Here is a 22,717-nt window from a genome sequence, read left to right as displayed (position 1 = left end):
ACTGCGTCCTTGAAAACATGCCATATATGTAATTTTTCTCTCCCCTCCCAGCTTTCCTTGCCTTCAGAGTTCAAGGGCAAACTCTGCAAAGGTTACACTTCCATCATTGCATAAAAGAATCTAAACAATAACACAAAGAAACACCAAATAGCTGTGATGCTGGCCTTTTCATAATCTTCAGTTCCTCTCTACTTAGCAGCACAAATTGACAGTTCTGAAATTTTTGGAGGGGGAAACACACCTTAAAAACAGACAATCAGACTTTTACACACTCTGCCATAATCTTTTAGCAGTTAGACAGCATGGCTCAGCTTCTACAGCGGGAAGTCTCTTGTGTGTTCTCTGGTTTTATAAACAATACAAGCCTTTCTGCTGTCTCTCTCCGACTTCCAATGTAGATTTTGTTGTTGTTGTTGTTGTTGTTTAAAATTCTACCCTGTCATCTCCGAAACTTCCTCCACTCACACTTAGTCTTCAATAATAAATGATAAAAGGAAATGGAATAAATTCCCCTTAATGAGGAAATTTTCACCTGGCATAGAGGAGCTGGGGAAATCTATTAACTGACTGGAGGAACGCCTGCAGCATCGCAATTACCAGGGGAGCCAGCACACTTCACACAGTCCTCTCTTCCACTTGACTGGCTTTTATCTGATCCACCAACTCACAAGTAATACTAAACAAATTTCCCTCCAGATTGCACAAGCTCTAATGTGAAAATGAGCACTCCACTTGGCCTACAATTATGGGATAGGCTTGCGATTTTATTATTATCTTCTTTTTAAAAATCCCCAAAAAGGCAGAAGCTGAGAAAAACACGACGGCCTGATGCTCAGTAATGACACCTGCTTTAATAAGGACGGAGAACCAAGTAAGATATGTGTTCTCTGCCCCGAGACCCCCCATCAGCCTCTCCCCTAACTTTTGCCTGGTTTCATGGATTCTTTTTGGCATTCCACAGGTTCAAGACCATGTCTCAATCCCAATAATGTAATCAGGGGAGAAGTTATTTGTCTTCTCATCTTTTCTTTCAAGGAGACAGGTCGTTACCTCTTTCCTTAAGAGAAATGCAAAAGACGTTTTTCAAAAGCAGCAGTCGTGTTTAGAAAAGCAAAGCATGAAACCTAGGCCATTGGGTAAATACTGCTACTTTCTCTTAATTTTTCAAAGCACAATGCTTTGTTACCATGCAGTGGTGAGGCCTTTGGAGGAATTAAAGAACACCTTGATCTTTACCTCTCATCCACAGGACAAACAATGCCCAATGATCCAATGTTCATGTGAAAGCACACCAGCATGAAAATTATCTATTAGGATCTAGGTCCACTTGGCACTATTGCAATGCTACAGTATTACAAGTGTTGATTTTCGTGGGATGAGACACTTAAAACCATATTTCACCTTAAAGGCTACTAAAAACAACAGAATCAAACAAAGGAGGAAGGCTTATGAGCAATTGATAACATAGATATTTTTAAGTAGGCAGTTTTTAATTTATGAATCTTAACACTCATTTTTTTACCAATCTTTAGTGATCCCAATAATCCAGAATTATTGTGGTATTACTTTGGATCTGGTAAGAACACTTATATAATACTGATTATAATATCATGATTATATTCTATGAATACCAAGTAATAATCGTGGAGAAAATGACCCAACATAGTTTAAGTTAATTATAACTTTTGAACCATAATAAATCACATTTTACATATCAGTGATTCCTAGTTGAAAATGCTGTGAAACTCTCTTTCTCTGCCATGGGTTTGGTAATGATGAAAAACAAACAGAAAGCACCCTATCACAGTAGTAAGTCATGTCTATTAGTATATAAGGAAGTGTTCTGTTACGTTCAAAAAAGCATGTTTTTACTAATCAAACAGCTTTCACCTGATCAGATCGAACTACAGGGCAAAGTACAAACCATAGAATATTGCTTGTTACTTCTGATTAATAAATTTACTTATAATTTTAAATCTGTTCAATAAATCCTTTCCCCCAAATTAAGATGTATTCAGTAAGCAAAATCCTGGCTTTTCCCATAAATATAGGTTTCTTATATGTCCAGAATTTAAATCCAAAAAATAAATGCTGTATAAGACCTCAGCAGGAAACTGAGATTAAATGAGCATTCTTTGAAGTTTTAAAATCTGTTATTTCACAAATAAATTTATTTGGAAGTCCTATATTTTACAACCTCTCCATTATCTTTGTTTAAAGAAAGTCATGTTTCCACAGAGTAGTTTTCCACCTATCAGATGTGTTGTTTCAAGCAACAAATGTAAGATTTTCAGTATATAACTTTCTTTGACTTCTAGAAACTACTACTTAGAATCTTATTAAAATAAATTACTTAACTGAAGCCTATCTACCAATAACCACTGCATAGATCTTTTTTCTTGCTAAATGTAACACACATAGGAATAATTGTTGACCAATTTTTTTAGTTCTTGAATGAGCAAATGCAAGCCCTTTCTAGAAAGGAAGTAAAATGGAAAGTCATTTCTAGGAGGATATGGAAAAATTCTAGTTTTAAAATCCTGATGACATATCACACTAGATCTATGTTAATTTGAGAACTACTAGCTACATGGAAATCAAAAATCTTTATCCCTGAGTGTTTTTCAGAAGAAGACATAAAAATAAACATTAACACCCAGGAAGTAAATTCTCATTTACTTCATGCTAATGACTATATACTCAAGAGCAATTTAAGTAGCTCTCCCTTCAAGCTGCCTAGAGCAAAGGATGGTCAATTAAATCAGTCCATCAGCTAAAGAGTAGGTGGTAGGGTAGGGTTTGAGGCCATAAGTGCAATATCACCATGCCCATGTTAATACTGAGGTGATGGCCATTACATATTATCATAATGTGTAATTGGCAAAGAGTGCCTAACTGCCTATTGCAACCGTAAGTAAATATCACTGGCCAAATCTAGAGTCAGGCTCCAACTCTACTGAGAAAAAAATTTGATCAATCAGATGAAATGATAAACATGAGTAGTGTTTGGCACAATGCCAAGCAGGTGAATAAGTGCTTCACAAATGTAGACGCCAGGGGATGAGGAAGAAGGGGAAGAGCAGGCACAAGAGACCAGAAAGAGGAAGAGAAGGAGGACAGAAGCAGGAAGAGCAGTTTATCAGAATAAAACTGGTAAGTCATCTAAATCTGGCCCTAGCACCTCAGCCTTTCTCAGACTTCTCCCCTCCTCTGCAACATTCCTGTAGCTATCCCTTGACATAATGAGGGCCAACACACCCTATACTCCCTGCAAGTCACAACTGATCTTCTGGATAGCATGTGCACCCAAGCATTTTCTACACTGTCCTAAAATATAGGACTTTCCACTACCCTACACTCTTCAGGACAGAAATCATGCTTTTCAACTCCAAGGGCCAACTCGGAGGCTCTATGACACCATAGAGACATTTCAGGTATGAATGAGCAGGTGAAAAAATTCTGGGGGCCAATGAGTGATTATTTAGCTTCTGTAATGACAGGTGAAGCAGACTATCTTGTGAAAATGTAATTTCCAGTGTACTCTTCAGGAGATTTTTACTGACCTGCATTAACATGGAGAACCAGGTGCTTGCAACTTAGTTAAAGAAAAACTATATGTGGATGTAGGAATGCATGTATATAGATGGTCTGCTATTTGAAATATGGCAAAACATAAAAGGAAAACCCTATCCCAGCTCTCTATACCCTTGAAAATTCTGTTTACATCTTTTAAAGGTGACTCGCCAGGGCTTTCTCCCTGCCAGGCCCCTGTGTCCCCCCCCCTCCCGCCCCAAGAGTTCTAGAGAAGGGCACATCTCTTACAAAGCTTCTGCTCTAAGTGGGGTCAACAATTCAGGCAGGAAAACACACAGCTCACAACTTGACAGCTAAGGAGGAACTGATCTCCAGCTGTCTGATTTAAAAGTCATATCTCTAAAAAGAAGCTTCTGAAAAGGGTTAGTAACTAGAACCGCAGGCAGAAGCTCTGGGCTAGATTCCCTGCTTTCCTCTGACTGCTGTGACAGAAAGCATGACACACACCTCGATGTGACTCAGTTTCACCATCCACAAAAATAGAATAATGACACTTTCCACCCATATTATAATGGAAATGCACCTTAAGGTCACCAGAGAAATATAGATCTCTGTCTTATAAATAATAAATCCTTTTGCCTTAACCTTCTTCGCTGGTTAATTAAATTAGAACCTTCACTACAACTGTAAATACTAGTAAATATTTCTCACAACAACTTTTAAGAAATTTTGCAATTTTGAAAACCCAGATAGTTTTTTGTTTTTAATCAAAAATATAAAAATTTTGACTTGTTGTCAACAGGCAATAGAGATTTTGTAACGCACATATAAGTATTATAATGCTTCCAGTGTATATAAATCTCCATTTGATAATATAAAACATTTAGATAAATCCCCTTTTACTAGAAAACAGTTTATTCAAAGTCTTCCTACCTAATCAGTAGATATATGGTCACTTAAAAAAATGAAAATGTAAAGATGCTGATCTACAATGTCTTCCAACACAGTGAGTTTATATCTTGGACTATATATTTTTCAGGTAATCATTTTGTGGGTCTCTTGAAGCAACCAGGAATTACAAATGCATTTTTTTTCTACTTCAATTTCCCTTCTGTGCCATGACTAAGAAATTCTGATTTTCATTTTCTACCAAGAATATGTATTCATTTATGTAATGGGCATATTATCACACAAATATTTTTGAGTTTTTGCTCGATGGAAAACACTGTATGCCAATGCCCAAGAAAATATATGATCGATAAAGAATTGCAAGCCATTCGTATCTGTTTTGGAGCCGATGCTGTGCCTTAGCATAGTGAACTTTATTCTGTGTCCACACAAATCAGCAAAAGCTCTTAAGAAAAGCTTATAATAAAAGTCTATTAAGACATTATGATATTTGGAATTTGCCCTAATGGAATTTACAATTTAATTGGAGGATGGTACCCACATGTATCAAATAATTACAGAACACTGAAATGAAACTATGTGGTTCCAACTACTACTTACTTTGAACAAATAGGTAGATAATACCCGCTTTAATTTCTATTCATAGACTTAATTTCTTTACAGTAAGATTCTCACTTTTATGAAACATAGCAGAAACATAACAAAATAAGAGCAAACATGATTTGTTGCTAATTCTTCCATTTACCCGCTTCCTCTCTCTTCTTACATATTCAGTCCTTATAGTCTAGTTCCTGCTCCTTCCTCCCAACCAGCAAATTTGGTGGACTTGCTCAATTCTCCCCCTCTCCACTCTCCCTAAACCATGCAATATTGTTGAAAGTGTCTTCTTATTTTATTTATTCTGTTTTAAAATCTCTCTTTCCTTGGCTCCCCTGGCTCCGGCATATACTGAAGGATATATCTGGGGATATGTTGAAGTGATATATGTGGTCCTTGGATTCTGCAAGTCCTGAACTTAAATCCTGGCTCCAACAGGCACTACCTCTGAAATCTTGAAAAGTTTATTTAAACATCTGAGCCATTGTTTCATTTACAAAATATGAGGTAGGGATGCACAACTTCTAGGAACTCTTAAATTAACACTTAGTGAGATAACAAATGCAGAGGTCTTAGAGCTTTTGTTTAACCTCCATTTTAACTTTCCTGGCTTTGTGTTCCTGCCTCTAGTTGGTCTGTTAAAAGCATCTGTCTTCTGTATAGCTACATATGTATATTTAATCTTCAAATATAGATTATAAATCCAATGAAGGCAGGTTAATGACTAACAATTATCCATCGACAAATGGCACTGGACCTAGTATCATGCCTTGCACATAGTAGGTACCCAATAAATACTAATGACTGAGTAGATGAACAAATAACATATGGTCCAATAAGAGCTCCTAATAAAGAGAAATGCCATCAAGTAAATCCATAACTCATCATGCTGAGATCAGAGTTATTGACATAGGGATATTAATTCTTGACTATTAATAGGTACATGCAAATTATGAGTATATGTTATTTTAAATCAACTTAAGATTCTTTTGAACTATCAAATATTTAAGAATCAAAACACAACAAATATATAATATCCATTTTCTGAATTATCTAAATATCACTCTGAAACATTTTTGAGTAAAACATTTATTTTGCCCATGCCAGAATCAAGTTCTCTCTCACACTCTCAAAATACACATTCGTAAACATTATTTAAACAGTGAATGCAATGAAGATTCTCAGAACTTTAAATATTTGTTGCAAACTTTAACATTCTGATTCAATAAATTGTTAGTTAAAATTAATGGAGGCCTATCAAATCTGTAACATCACCTAAAATATCTTATCACATGGAACATAAAAACAAATTAAAAATAAAATGTATTTTTGTCATTAGTTCACAGATGCATAGAAATTCCCACAGTAATACTCCTCTTTCAAATAGAAAAAAACAACTTTCTCATGTAAGCTCCACTTTTTAGTATTCTTGAAGAGGTTTATTAAATAAGTGGTTTAGGGTATAAAGTCTAAAACCATAGAATGGCAATATGCAGTAACGGATAAAATTGTTTTCCTTTAGAGTTATTTATTTCACACATAATATGTTATATATTCATCTTAGTTCCATGGCTTCTAAGTAAAATAAGAATGGAGTTTGCTTTTTTTGTGTGGTTGTGTTTTGTTTTGTTTTGTTTTGTTTTGTTTTGTTTTTAACTAGAGAGAAACTGAGACTCAGAAATAGTGTGAGTTGGTAGTGAAGTCAGAGGACATAATCCATTTTTCCATAAAATCAAGACAATGGGTTCCACTAAAGTGCCCAACTATCACCATTCCCACATTCATATATACTTAGTATATATATGAATGTTCAGACTGGAGTGGGGAAAACAACCAATGGTACCACAAACATATGTCTAGAGTAAAGTATCATCAAAATTATAACATGCAATTATATGCTAGATATAAGGAAATATATATATTTCTTTTCCTAAATTATTTCTATATTTAATACCTTTTAAGACTAAAGTTTTTCATTATTAGGGTTTTTTTCCATCAGAAAGTGCAAAGTATCATTAGAAAGCAAAGTACCGACATTTTTCTGTCTTATATCTAAGTTTTAACAACTTTTAGGTGACACTCTTCCCCAAAAAAACTTTAATCAAATCTAAGCACAAAATGCTCTTGTCAGGTTTGGCCATGCCTCATGAGCAAGTTAAATAAAAAGTCAATAGAAACTAACATGTGGAGGAGAGGACATTCAAAGGGAGTGTTCCAGCTAAGGTGACACCTGCATTATTACATCTGCCAGAAGTTTGTGGCTGCAGGGAAATGGCCAACTTTACTGAGCTCAATTTAGCACTTGAATGCCCAAGTGGAACTCACCAGGTTTGCCCTAGATTGTTTTCCTAAGCAATAGGCACACCTATGATTTTTCAGCATTCACCAATGGACACAGTTTATTGCACTGAACATAGTGATGTTCAGATGACAATTGGGTCCTTGAAAGTGTACTTTACTCTTTTTTACTGCATTGAATACAGCAGTAAGGGGCAGTGAAGGAGGAAAAGAATATTATCAGAATTAAAATAGTAAAAAAAAAAAAAATGAAGCCTATAGAAAATTGGACAAAAGCAATTCCTGGATAATTTGTACATTAATCCCTAGTAAATTAAATTTATATCAACAATTAATAGAGAATAGATCCAAATCTTAGCCTCCTATACTTACATGGTATAAACTGCAGACAATGGTCGTATCCCCTATTTTTAAACATCTAAATTGGACAACAGATTCCTTTTGATATATCAATCAGAAATGGCTAAAGCACCCAAAAATCAAAATAAGGAAATAAAAAAATTAAAAAGACACAGGCAGAAAATAAGCAGATGGTCAAAGCTGGTAATTAGCACCCTCACAGTTTTTTTCTTGCCTGTTCCTGTTGTTGTTTTTTTAAGTATCATTACTGTCTTTCAATCTAAAATCGCTAATCCAACTTGATATTATAAATTAAAATGTTTGGGGTGTAATGTCCTGAAATAGTCCCTGCTCATAAACAAGCTCTATTACAGTTGACTTCCTTCCTTACGTATAGCAGAAGGGGTTCAACTGAGAGATCCTTGTACCTGTGCTTGTCTATTAATTACTAACATAGTTGAAAACTTTATCATATGTGCTAGCTCTAATGTGATGGGACTGTCATCCCTTTATTGACTACTGTTACTATATTGAAAGTGTCTATTATACGTAACCTTATTTCCCTCAGATGCTATTTAATTCACCTTTCCACACCCTCAGTGTACATGTATACAATTATATGTGTGAATACATATATACATATCCATATATGTATATACATATACAGAGATTTACATATAGCACAGGGGTGAAATATCAAACATCCTGGGCTCTGGAGTCCTGCCAGGTTTGATCTCACATCTGTCATTTATCAGCATGTGATAGCAAGGAAGTTGCCAAATATCTCAGTGCCTCAGCTTACAACTATAAAATCAGGATAATTACTGATCTCCTTAGGTTGTGGTAAAAATTAAATGAAATAATGTGCTTAGAACAGTGACTGATACGCAGTCAACGAATTTTCTGATTTTTATCTTACACTTGGAAGGCATTCAGAATTGTTTGATTGAATCAAAATTCAGGTTTCCATATTAAAAGATATAATTCTAAATCCATTCTTTTGTTACCTTAGGGAATCAGCTATATCAGGAGAACCTAGCTGATGAAGACATTTGACATTTGATTTATTTGATTTATGGTACTTGTACTTTTGCCCTCCAGGTCAGGTTTATTTGCATGACCAAAATTGAATCTATCTATATGCTAATGGAGGAAAGGATTACAGGAGAGCTTTTTGTAATTTTTAATAGATCAAAATAAGTATATTTTTTCTTGTAGTGAGTATTTATGAAAATGTTATATGGGAGGATCATTATGTGTGAAAGAGTTGGTCTTGGTAAGATGAGTGAGTGTGGGGAAAATAGACATACTAAAATATGGATAGCTCAGTTGTGAAAGCCAATGGATAGAGCTTATGCAAACATTGCAGCTCCACTAAAAATTCTCACAGACTCAACTTTTCTTAAACTTCCTGCAAAGTGATCCAGTAATGTGAAGTTTGTAGCTTAAACATTTAAACCCCAGTGCATATGCATTACAGGCGTTGGAATCCTACATGATACAACTCACATCACATTGAATAAAGAGAAACTTTTCAAAACCTAAAGAAATTCACTGTAAAATATGTTATCACTCTAGGTCGATTAATGCTTCTACACCAGCTTATAAATTTGGGGAATTGCCTAGAACAGTCAACTTCCCTAGCATGCTCTTGGGCAGCAATAAACAATTTAAGAGGAAAAGGAGAAAGTCAGTGAACTCAAGTGGGGCAGAGAAATTTTTTGCTGAAGCTGTCAGAATAATGGCTATCACCTGAGTTGGTAAGAATGGCTATTGCTCTGGAAGTCTCCCGAGGGCTGCCATTGCTATGCTCATGTACTGGAGATGGCAAACTGAGTTCTGATGGGAGCAAGCACTTGCAGTCTGGACGCTGCATTGACTATTCTAACACTGGTCTAATATCTCAACTCCCTGAACTAGGCTGGGATTTCATATATCATCCTCAGCATGACACATGTTCATCTCCACCCTCCAAGGAAAGGAATTTCTATAATTTGCACTTTCTCACGGACATGGAAAACTCATCAGTTATTTGCATAAGGCCAACCTCATTACAAACATTGTTTTGTTTTCCCCACTCCAGTCTATGGACATTCACATACATACTGAATACATGGGTAGATTCCATTTAGGAGTCAAATTCTGAACTTCATCTCAGATGACTATATGTAAATACAAGTGATAGACTGGCCATCAATCTGAATGATGTTCTCATCCTCTGCTAGTAAACATGTTTACTGGATTTTAGAAGAATTTTAGCATGATTAACAACTATAGAGTGGGAATTTTTGTTCATTAGCATAATGGAGTGTTATTGATCTTTTGATAAGAATGGCATTTGTATTACTTGCTATCATTGCTTCTTTTTTAAAAAAGATAGGTCTGGTATTAAAACAAGTGACAGTGCATCATAAAGAAAGTTAAGAAATGACATATTGTAAAATATATAAGCAAATGCAAATTGTGTGGCTCTAAAAAATAGTCTTTAAATGTATCTATCTGAAATCACAAAATATTCTTCATTATAATAAGTAACATTTTCATTTTCAGGGGGAAAGAGGGAAAAGCCTCTTGGGTATTCACCGTGTGCCAGGTGTCCTTTACATTTATATTGTTTAAGCTTCATAACAAAACTATCAGGCAGACATTAGCGGAAAGCATGTGAGGCCAGAGAAGGGAGGGAGGTGACGTACCCATGATTCCACAGTACAGAATCTATCTGACAAGCTTCAGAGCCTGTGCTCTTTCCAACACACAAGAAAGGAACCAAATGAAACTTAACCTACATCTGGCATTCTATACTTTGTCCGCTCTTTAAGTTTCCCCTTTTCTCCCAGCTGAGATCCCCATTCCCTGTTTTCCCAGGGAACTATCAGAAAAGTGCAAAGGGACCTGGGCATATTGGCAGCAGAGAAATGTTGAGGCAAGAGAATTTGAAGGTCATCTCAAATCACACCAAATAAATAGTTACCTCCTGAGTCTACAAGGAAAGTCAGCATTTCCAAAGCTGGAACAGTTGAGATTTTGAAACAAAGTGAACCACAGATAAATGTAAATGAAAAAGAGCTGATCTTCGTAAACTTTCTGCAAACTGGCAATGCATAATTCAGCTATGTAATGCCAACTGCTAATAGAGGGTTATTATTACTGTTGGAGTAGTATCTGCCTTGATGACTAAGACTCCTTGGATATTTAGAGGCTGAGAAAAAGCAGAAGACATCATAATCCAGGGTGATGGTGAAGATAACCAAAATAGGACAACAAAACTCAAGTCCTACACACTTACACTCCATCAGCTATGATAACCATTCAACTTCAGACCTCTGTGTACCACACAATGATTGAGACAGCTACAGGGGTCATCCATTCTTTTTTTTTTTACTTATATAACACCTCTAAATAGCAATCATTATCAAATTGCTATGTGTCTATCTAGGACACTCCAAAAACAAAAACAAAAACAAAACAACAAAAAAAACCAAGAATTAAACAGTAAAGTATCATTCAGAAAATAATGAGTTCAAAGTTTAGGTTTACTAACACCATGGATCACCTGCTGAGTTCTTGAAACAAAAGATAACTTTAAGTATAATGTTTAAGTCTCTTTAAAATTAATAAAAGCTTTATATAAAAATTTTAATGTTGATCATTATAAACAATCGGAAATATCTCTATTTACAAATATGCTTATGCCAGAAAATGGAAACTAAAAATGTTAAATTATCAGCAAATAAACAGAACAGAATGTGGAAATCAGAAAGATAAGTGATCTGTAACAGTAAATGGGTCTAATCCTCCAAGGACCTTTTTCACTCTCAATATACACTTATTTCCGCTTAGTTAGAATCTCATCTGCTTTCTGGTTGTAACAAAAACTATTCAATTAAAACACAGAATTTGTCCAAAAATCAGAATATATATCAAGTGAAAATTTAAATCACAACAACATCTGCTATTTTTCACCCCAGGTCGCTCCCACAGCTACAATGGGCATACTGCAAGTTTCTAGCACCCTCAAGTGGTTTAATTGGAGTGGTTTCATAGGCATTTGAAATCAGTTGTCTGAAACTGGAAACAGGAGAACAGACTATAATTCAACATGGAAGTTCTGCTGGCCTCATAAACCAAGAAAAGGAAACCTCAAGTCAGCAAAATTCTATGATGAATGTATAGGCTCAATTCTTAATGTATTTGCTGTCTACTGTTCATTTTATGTGATCACTGGAAAGGATGACTTATAAGCAAACACAGCTAGTTTCATTTTTGGCAGATTGGAATCCCCCATTTTCAAAACCAAGCATTTGTTGTGGGCAACTGTTCAATAGATGAAAAAGAACCTCATTTTGCTCAAAAAGAAAAGCAAGTTTTATTATTGCCCAGTTTGTGCGCATCTTGATTGGGTAAACACAGCAACCCAATTATATGGTGCAGACGTAGGCTTTGAGAACGTCCACTGTCTTCAACAACATTTTAAGTGATTAATATTTTTACATTTTCTCTAATCATTTAAGAATAGTTTACCCAAACAAAACATTTCCTTCTCTCTAAACATAGGCCTAGGCTTGTAGGTGAGACTTCTTTCCAATAATCGTGTATTTCCAAACCCTCTTGAAGGGGAGAAGCTAACGAGGATTATACTCTCTCTCCTAGATTGGTAATAAATGTTCCTCTTATCAAAGCTCCATGTTTAAAACCTATCTGTGATTTCATAAGCCTGAGGTGCCCCAACAAATGGTCTTCTCATGAAAAATAAAGTAGATTTTAAAGTACCGACATTATCAGAATATTCCAAACATGAAATGAAATTTTAAAAATAATTGGCCATGAAGGAGATAAAAATGTAAATTAGTGAGAGGTAAAGAATCTATTAACAGAACTTGAATGTGGCTTATTTGTATGCTGAACTAGAGGTCCCAATGTTAAAAATATCAGTAGAATACAAGAGGAATACATTTGCTCATCAATATACAGCAATGTGTGGGTTGATGTTAAAAGAGAAAAACAGACTTCAGAACTTAGAAATATTTTAGAAAATAGGAATATTATTCATTTACTATTGATTGATAACGTTTTGATCTAGGTAATTTTTGGTAAATTAAATAGCATGTGAATGCATAGATGAACAGGAATTTTTTAACTTTAAAACACCTAATAAAAATATCACTATGTTTGATGGCAATGGTAGAGGTGCAAGACGGTTAAAAATATTGAGATACCTTTCAAAAGGTAAACATCTAAAACTGCCATTTCTTGTGGCTGTTGCTACTGCTTCCCAACCTTGTCACTATTTACTTCATTGAAGCAGAATTTTGGCCAAATGCTTAAGGGTAAGAGGAAGACAAAGGCTGCACAGAAGGTATCTGGAGAGAATCAGAGCAACACTGCCTTACCTGTTGAGCCCTTTCAATGTCTTTTCCATGTTTAAAATGTCACGCATCTTATACAAAAACCACTTGTCAATGGATGTGAGCTTCATAATCCCATCAAGGGACATGTTGTCTTCCAAGGCCTGCCAAAAGGAGAAGAGACGCTTTCTTTGGCAAACATTTTATAAATGTCTTATTTGCTTGAAAACATAAAGCTTCCATTCCCCTCCATGTTATTCACAGAGCTCGAGGCTATAGACTGAGAATGGAACTGATACCATATCATTGATGTTCCTCCCAATAAACGTATCAACACTGCCAACTATATCCACAAATGGCATACCGAGGAGGTGCCTTGAGTTCATCAGAGCAGTGTGTGCTCAGAAAAATCCCCCTAACAGGCTCTGCTTCTCTGCTTTTTATATAAGCATGTTGCTAATTATATCCTAAATTTGGTACCTCTCTTTGGAATTAAAGAGAATCTCTTAGAACTACAGTTAAGCCAAATTGGTAGGAAAATCTAGAATCAATATGATGATCATTTAACTTGTATTTTGGATAATTACCCTTTGGCAAATACCACAGTTTTACTGCCTCATTCCACACTCACACAAACCAGTCAGTGAAAATTTATGGATCAAATCTGGCTTAGTGTTATTTCTTTAGAGTATTTCCTCAGAGAGGACTTCAAAGAAAAATTATTTTGAATCAGTTACTGTGACTTTTGTGCTAAGACAGGCATTTTACAAAATCCTAATGTTTCCCAAAACAGTGTAGTAATAACTTCTATTCTGATAGGCAGATCAGCCTTTTCCTCAAGCTTGCTTTAGCAATTTCTCAGAAGTAAAATTACAACTGTGGGGCATTAAGAAAAGGCAACAGAAAGAAGAGATAAATGCTCGAAACCCAAACCTTGATATTCAAAAGATGTCCACGCTTCTTCTTTGCTATTTTTAGATACAAATTTACACTCAATGAAAATTAATAATCAGTTAATACTCTAAAACCACATATTCCAGAAATGGCACACTATATTTTTAAATCCCATCAAGAAATATATGTAACCAGTAATTCTGCTATTATATTTCAACCCAAGGAGCTTAATTTTCTTTAAACTTTCACTGATTTCTAGCACCAGAGAGACAATGATTATAAGTGTTGAGAGACAGCACAGCTCATAATTCTGTTGACTAGCATAAGATAATACCTGATGAGAATACTCAATGGTATGCCCATTTTATAAGTCTATTCATGTTTCTTTTGTTTAATTCTCCCTCTATATTGCCAGGTTCCCAAGGACTTAGTATTCTGTCTCATTTTCCAAGTGATAAAGCAATTAGCTGTTGGCTATCAACACTATGAGAGGGATAGAACCTTAAGTTAGTGACACTTTTGACAGAACAGAGGAAGTTTTCACACAATCACGAACACACTCGTCACCCTGTGGTTGTCAGAGGGCCTAGCATCCCGGATTCATTTCACTATGAGGAAGGACAACTACAGTCACACCCACGGTGTCCAACCGAAAGCCAGAGCCTCCCTGTCTTCTGACCTCATCTTCAAGCACGGCAGCTTTGCCGGGTCACGCAGCTATCATGAAGTTCATAATGACCCCAAACAAGTTTACGGTTACTCTAATGTTTCCCAAATCAAAACTAATGCCCCGTATTTTCCCCAGATCAAAAGAGGTGATGATCCAGTCATCCTGAAATAAGACTGCAGCAAAAACCAGGCCTCAGAGCAATTTGCCCTTTTGTAAGGACCATGAAAGCGAGCGAAGATTTACTCACGCCTTTCATTCTTTTTCCCCCTCAGCCCTCCACAGTCCTCACTCTCTTTGTCAAAATCACCAAGTTCCTGGTTGCTGGGGCGATGAACAGTACTGATGACCTCTAACAAACTGAAATCAGTTCCTTCTGCCAGCACTCTAGCAACAAGAATTTATACCTCAGACCCTGCACTTCTTGCTCATACATGGGGTGTTCTGTGCGAGAAAGGACCTCCACACATTTCCCCTGAATGCTCATCCTTTATAAGTCTGTTAGAAAAGAATGAGAGATTTGCTTGAGCTTTACAGCCTTGCCAGGAACTTGGAAATACTTCCCTTTTTCATCCGCCTCAAAATGGCACAAGTATGATTACTAGGCTTAGGGAAAAAAATCCATTTACTGCCTTTTGTCTGGAAAGAAAAAATCTTATGTATATTTACACATGTGAATGTGGTAGAATGCTTTTTTTAGACAAAAGACTGAAATAAGAACAATAAAGAAGGTGAAATGGCTCTCTGTAATAGCCTCTCATCGCTACTATCACCCACCTCCCACTGAAAAATGTTAACTATTACCTTGAAACTCAATATTGAGAAATGTCCATCAAAAGACACTAGCATCTGCCAGAATTTCAATGGAACTTAATATTCTGCATTTAGAAACCATAAAGGTGAGGAGAGTATACATTATATGCAACGAAGGAAACTTTCCCTCCCCTTCTCCTCTCTCAGCAGGACTCTAGGTATACGGACATGAAAGTTGCAATGAGTTCAAAATCACTCACAGCATTTTTCTGTTGCTACAAAGGCAAATTACAAAGACAGATTTCCTCTTTAAAGACAAAATTCATATTTTCATCAACCCGTCCCACATGCACACACGCACATATAAAATGGTCAGCAGGGCTTTGTAGCTCCAGTGTGGTTTTTGATACTGTTGGAGGATTAATGCCTAAGCTTTCTTAAATGTCAAAAAGCCATTCAGGGATTTCTGACCAGACAGGTCCCAGCTGCCCAAGTCACCTTTTATAAAATCAGATGAGCTGAAACTTCAAAACCCTTTGCATAGTAAACATGAGAGGAGATTAATATGGCATTTAATTTGCATAAAAGGGAACTAGGGGGTGGAAGTGAGAAATGTGGGGCTTTTTTTGTTCTAAAAGTAAGACCAATAAAATAATTACACAGAAAAGCCTATAATCATGGAAGATCTTTATAGTCATTGTTATTTAAACACAGAAAAAGAAGCAAATAAAGATTATTCGAAAGTCTGAGGTAGCATATACTAAATGATACTATTTAATGCATCTTCCTTTCTAAAATACAATTTTATACATTTTCAAGGAACAAGTAATGAGAGGGATAGGAAATGGCAGGTCAATATGATCAAACCTACTTAAGAGTATTGATAAGATATATACTAACAGGAAGGAACATTTTATCTTTATGATCATCCTTTAAACCTGCAACGTGTTCTTCAGTCCAGGCTCAAATCAAATTTTTAAAAGGGGGTAATTAAATTTTCTCCTCAAATCCCTGAATTCACTACCACTTCGTGTTTCAGTTTTACTTTAAAGTCCAGGTTGGCGGGGTGCCTGGGTATTAAGCATCTGCCTTCAGCTCAGCTCATGATCCCAGATCCTGGGACCCAGCCCCGTGTCAGGTTACCTGCTCAGTGGAGAGCCTGCTTCTCCCTCTCCTCCCCGCTCGTGCTCTCTCATGCTATCTCTGTCTCTCTCTCTAATAAATAAATAAAATATTTTTTAAAGATAAATAGAAGAAATAAAGTCTGGGTTGGCTATATTCTGAAGAAAATATTCACTCCGGGCCCTTATCACATATTACCTTGGCAATGGCATAGATGCGGATGCTGGATGGTTCAGCCAGCTCTTTTCTGAGATCCATGTTGGACGGCCATTCTTTGTTCATTGGGAGACGGGAAGTGAAACCATCTATAGATGGGTGGCACATTCGTAAGGCTTTCTGGAAACTCTCCTCAAAGGTACGACCAATAGCCATGACCTATAATCCAAATTTAAGAAATTATATTTGAAGAAAGAGCTTATGTATTTTGAATTTGAAACAGAACTAGAAATGGACTGTTTTTCAGAAAAGACGTAGGAACAAAATATATAAGGAAGAATACTACCCAAATTTCGGTGTTGTTGTTATTTTTCTTTCTCTCTCCTTTGATATAATGGGTCTAACAATATTCGGTCACTCTTTTACCACATCAGGAATTTAGCTTTATTTGCTGAGACTGATAAGGAAATTCCCTGCACCTGCTTTGGACCATAATATTAAACTAAGGAATACGTGGAATGAGCATGTAGACCCTCCCTTAATAAAATCTTGCTTTCATGCAGAGGTTCTTTAGAATAGAAAACAAATGAAGAGAAGCCAGACATATATTAAGACAAAAACAGAACTATTTCTAAATGGGTTATCAGTCGCAATCCAAGACAGGTTGGCTTTCTTTATAACTAAGCATTAATATTAATAAAACCTTCAGAATCATAAAGAATACTGACAGATTCAGATTTTGAATGTAGGTGGAGTCTAAATTCCCCATGACAAATTCGATGTGTCTTCCCACAATCTTTACAACTGATTGTACACTAATCAATTAGGAAGACCATGTGGTGATTTCATTTGGACAAGTTATAAGTCAGAACTAAACTTAAATTGTCTTCAAGCCTAACCAGTTATTTTCAGTGGATAAACACTGTCTTTGAATCTTTCCATGGAATAATAGATGGCTGTGCATTTTTGGTCTCCAATTTAAAATAATAACAGTGATAATGCTGCCTTCAGTAAAATTCCATGATTCCTCAAGTAGACCTAGATTCCCATTCATGTCAGTTTGGTAAACCTTCATGTCAATTCTGCGACAAGATACATATTCAAAGATTACTAAAGCCAAACAGATCACCTTTCATGCTGCCCCCAATTTAATTAGAAGTAAGGAAGAGTCTCAAGAGCAGAGATAAATAAAATCATAGTCCAATTCAGATAGACACCTTCCAAGGCTTAGTGGTATTTAGAAGGGTTATACAATATGGTCATAGACTTGCTCGCCTAAGCATGAGAGAGACTGCCAGAAATGGAATATTTCATGGTACTCTCAAATTAGGAAAATATTTCTGGAATATCTGATACAATTTATAAGTATTACATATTTAAAAGTTGGCCATAAAGTAACTGGTTCCATAAGTAACTCACCATAAATTACTATTTGTAAGTACACTGTACATAATGATGTATGGAATATGTTCAATAAAAGAAAAGCAAACATACCTATATAATAATAAAGGAGTACATAACTGTGTTTGATTAAAATTTGTGCTTTTTAATATTTTATATTATTAATATTCACCTTCATTAAGTGAAAATCTCACCATTTTTCAGTGGAATAACTGACAGGGCCCTAACCCTATTCTCCACTCTCAAAGCACCTGTATGTATACTGTATTTTAACTTTCATTGCAGTTGCATTCATATTACATTTGGTTCTATTTATGTATTCTGAATTTACCAACTGCAGATAATATGTAACAATTATCTACATCTTATTCACTGCGTCTTGCATGGAGTAAGAACTCAGTTAATGCTTCCTAACTTGAGTTGAATTAAATGTATGATGGGAAATATTCACTGACAATAAACGTCCCTTGGATAATAAGCCCTAATGAAAACATTACAGAAATTATCTCATATTCTTTGGCCTATAAATTTTACTGTGAGCAATGTGGAAAGGGATACTTCCCACAAAATAAACTAAGTAACGGTTGTTTATTTGTCAGAAAAGCTACCAACAAAACTTTCCATGGCACTTGAGTTTTAATTCTATTGTGCACCATGAAGCATGAGAGAAAAAATAAGATTTAAAGCAGCTATGAAGGGCTATCAGTTTTTTTTTAACTAGTGGGACATTTTAATGTAAAAGGTCAAGTTTTCCTTATATGTCACTACTTTAAAATCTTGCATTAATATCTTGGAAACTAAGGAAACCAAAATAGTAATAATACTCCCTTTCACGTGTGAATATGATTGATCAGTAAAATGTCTTTTTTTTTTTCTTTTCTCCTACATTGCTGATAGATTTAAGCTGCACTTCCTGTGATTGGTGGTATGCATTTCTGCAATAGTTAGTCTGAGGATAGACTATAATCTGTAACATAGGACAAATAAAGGTGAATATAGAGCAATAGGTCATAAATAGTTCTTTGCTCTGTAATCTAACCAGCTTAGATATCTAAGCATAGACCAAAAGCTTCTAAATTGGCCATACAGAGACAGAGATCACATAAAATAAAATAGATAGATGATAGGTCAGTAGAGATTGAGATTCCTGCATACTGCTGATAATCAAAATTCTACCCATAAACAATGACAACAATACTACCGAAATATATTTTTTGGAGCTTCATTATGAATCTACTTTAAAAGACATTACTAAATATTTACATATATCAATCCTAAACCTTATAAGAACACCCCAACGTAGGTATTATCATCTCCAATTTTCAGATGGAAAACCTGAGGACCAGCGTGAGTGTCTCTAATACCCAGTAAGTGGCAACACCAAGAGTAAAACCCAAGCTCATTTGGTTCCAAAGCTTATGCTCTCTCCACTTATGTCAAGCCAACTGGATGCAAGAAGAAATAAATCCCTAGATGGGGGAGGGAAGAGAGGGACTGTTGGAGGAAGGGGTCTGAATTCCTTTCTTTCCTCCTGCACAGAGCAGAACTGCATCTTTGAAGATGGAATAATCAAAAGCTAATTTTAATTTCAAATAGTATAAAAAAAGGACATTATGAAAAATCTAAAGGTCCTAAAAGCTTAGAACATTTCAATATAATGAAAGAGGGCTTCATATTCCCATTGTGCTCTTCTTAATTTCAAACTTTAGAGTAGATGGGACCTGAGAGATCTTCTAGTCCAGCCCCTTTCTTTTAGAGATGTAGAAAGTGAGGCCCAAGGAGGGTAAAGCCACAATTTCTGTGAATATATTAAAACTGAATTCTTAACCTCAGTGCAGTGTTTTTTTTGGTACACCATTTTATAACATGTTACTCTCTAGATTTGTTTATAAAACACATTATAACTCAGTTATTTATGAAAATGTTTTTATATGTGCAAATATATTATACATCCACATATACAGCTTCTCCTTTTAATAGAATCTTTTAAGATCCACTAAATGGTCATGTAACAAATGCCTTATGTAACAATCAGAGAGATGTTGAAACACCATGGAGAAAATGAAATTCCCATATATCCTTTAATCAATAACCCAGTATCCAAGCAACCTTAAGACTTTCAAGGATGTTAAGAATTTAACAAAATAACTGAGAACAAGAATAAATAGAAGAATAAACCAAGGACTCACCTCTCCCACACTTTTCATAGAGCTACCAATTCGGCTAGATGTTCCATGAAAACGGTCAAGATCCCAGCGAGGAATCTTGGTAACCATGTAATCCAGGCTAGGTTCAAAGCAGGCTGATGTCTTCCCCGATACAACATTCTTGATTTCTGGAAGTGGGATTCCTAGGGCAATCTTTGCAGCAATGAATGCCAGTGGGTAGCTATAAAAGAGGAGTTTTTTTTTTCTTTCAGCAATGAGCATTAAAAATCAGCTCAAAACATAAATTGGTCTTTCTTAGAAATTCTGGTATTATTCTACATCAAGGTATAAAACACATCTGGTTCTCTGTTCTGTATGAAGATTTAATAGCCACTTATAAAACAGTATGAGTCATGATAGAGTAGAGAGTTACGGATCATGAAAGAATTCTCTCTCTATGCCTGACGTTCAGTGCAACAACTGCCAACTTTCACCTCTTTAATCCAAAATCAATGACTTCCTTGATAAAGTGCTCACTTGTGCAGAGCCTCCACTAAGATAGGAATCTGCAAAATATTCTTTTGAAAAGATACATAGACGGCTGCACTTAAGAAGACAGTGGAGTTAGCTGGTACTATGGGGTATGCACCAGTCAGAAAATGTAGTCATTGCAAGCTTGGGTCCTTGTTCTGTCTCCAAATTATTTTTGAACTTAGGACTGCTTACAAAACTAACACTTGAGGAACCTGACTGGACAGTTTGGGTAATTGTATTTGAGAAAATAATTCACAGAACTGTAGAATTACATATAAGCCTTTTAATACATCTCGCCATCTGACAGATGAGGAAACTGATAGAGACAATAAGTGATGCGTCCAAAGTCAATACGAAAATTGGAAGGAGAACTCAGGTCTCCTGACTCTTGCTTAGGGCAACACTTCACTGCACTCCATGCAGCACTGCAGAGCATATTAAAAAAATCTTCACAGGTAATTATTTTGTTCACTTAAATGCCATGGAATTTAAATGCCATATGCTAAGTATATTAATAGAAAAAGGAACTAGTTAATGTTCCCTCCAATTATGCTCGCCGGCAGGTTTTAAATGGGTACCAAATTCATTTATTTGGTTGCAATATTTATCTATAGAAAAACCCTACAATGTTTGGTCCTGTGGAGTTTTGAGAAAATAAAATGATTTATTGAATGCTTGAGTCAAGTAAACTATACTATTTACCTACCATTTACTATACACCTGAAGAAACCAGTTGAGGACTAAAATTGAGAATTAGTTTTCACGTTTTAACAATATCTGCAAAGTGCAATTAGGAAGCAGATTTTTTGCAGCCTGCTCTGACCACCCAGATTTTGATTAGTTTATGATTAGCCAGCAAACAAAGCCAGCTAGCAAGATCATTTGCCTCAATCTGGCAGCAAGCTCATTAATAACCATGTCCTTAGGGTCCTAAATGATTTGCAGCCAGCATATAGAAAAGGGGACGATAGCTTGTAAATGCAGCTCAGTCTTCCACTAGCTGTCAGTTTTCCAAAACTATCTGTGAAGAATCTGCATACACATGGTCAATCATTCTGATCTTACCCAGTGGCCTTTGAGGCCAGGGCAGAGCTTCGGGATAACCTGGCATTCACTTCAATGATGCAGTATTCCATTGAGGTAGGATGAAGGGCAAACTGAATGTTGCATTCACCCACAATGCCCAGGTGGCGAACAACATTGATTGAAGTACGTCTCAGCATCTGAAACTCCGCATTGGAGAGGGTCTGGGCAGGGGCCACGACAACGGAATCACCTGTACATCCAAGCAACACTTGTTATTTGGTAGCATATCTAAATAACTAACTTTAGCAACTTAATCTATTTATGTGATACAAGACACAGAGTACTCTAAGTGTTTGTTGGGGAAATAACTGTCTCAAGGCAATACATATAAGGCACATCAGATACTCTTCCCTCTGAGTCTTGTTTTGCCTGTATTACTCTGACACATGATTGACAGAAACCCCTCTAACCCTTTCCTAGTTCATGTAGCTATCAAGGCCTCAGTCATCTACTTACCAGATTAATGCTAACTTCTTCAATTTCTCCGCTCTTCATCTCAAAATCTCTCTCTCTCAAGTTCTCCCTTCTATAAACAATCATCCTCCTTTTCACCCAGACTGGCTCATCCCTCTGTTTTCCACATCTCATCCCTTCCCATTGTCTTAATCCTCTCTAATCATAGCCCTTGTATCTTTAATCTCTTAATCTTTAGTCACCATTCCTTCCACCCACAAACATGCTCAGATTTCTCCTGGCTCAAGAAGCCCCTCTCCCTACGCTGCCAATCAGAAGAACATCTCTCTTATTCTTTACAGGACTAAACTTGAAAGTATCCCAATTCTGCGTATCCTTCATTGCCATATAATTCTTTTCAATACGGCTCCCATACCCAACTTTGCATTGAAACTGTCCTCTTGAACATCCAAAAACCCACATTAAAATCCTAATTCTTGACCTTTCACAGCATTTGCTAAAGCCAAAACCAACGATATTTT

At 36.0% G+C, this 22,717-nt stretch overlaps 1 protein-coding gene across 1 annotated transcript in view; it reads right to left on the bottom strand.

Annotated features, from left to right (window-relative positions):
• The window catches only part of CPS1 (carbamoyl-phosphate synthase 1), a 120,780-nt gene that overhangs the window by 46,344 nt on the left and 51,719 nt on the right, over window positions 1-22,717 (bottom strand). Inside the window, exons 18-21 of the mRNA XM_045806648.2 lie at window positions 21,762-21,972; window positions 20,205-20,403; window positions 16,657-16,833; window positions 13,068-13,186 (exon numbers count right to left, since the gene is read on the bottom strand). Coding sequence (XP_045662604.1) covers window positions 13,068-13,186; window positions 16,657-16,833; window positions 20,205-20,403; window positions 21,762-21,972 — 706 coding nt within the window. The remainder of the gene's footprint in view (window positions 1-13,067; window positions 13,187-16,656; window positions 16,834-20,204; window positions 20,404-21,761; window positions 21,973-22,717) is intronic.

The sequence above is a fragment of the Ursus americanus genome, chromosome 1 (assembly GCF_024610735.1).
Source record: "Ursus americanus isolate L20-20 chromosome 1, mUrsAme1.1.p, whole genome shotgun sequence".
Lineage (NCBI taxonomy): Eukaryota > Metazoa > Chordata > Mammalia > Carnivora > Ursidae > Ursus > Ursus americanus.
Note: the sequence above shows the minus strand (reverse complement) of the source record. Positions and strands in the feature narration are given on the sequence as shown.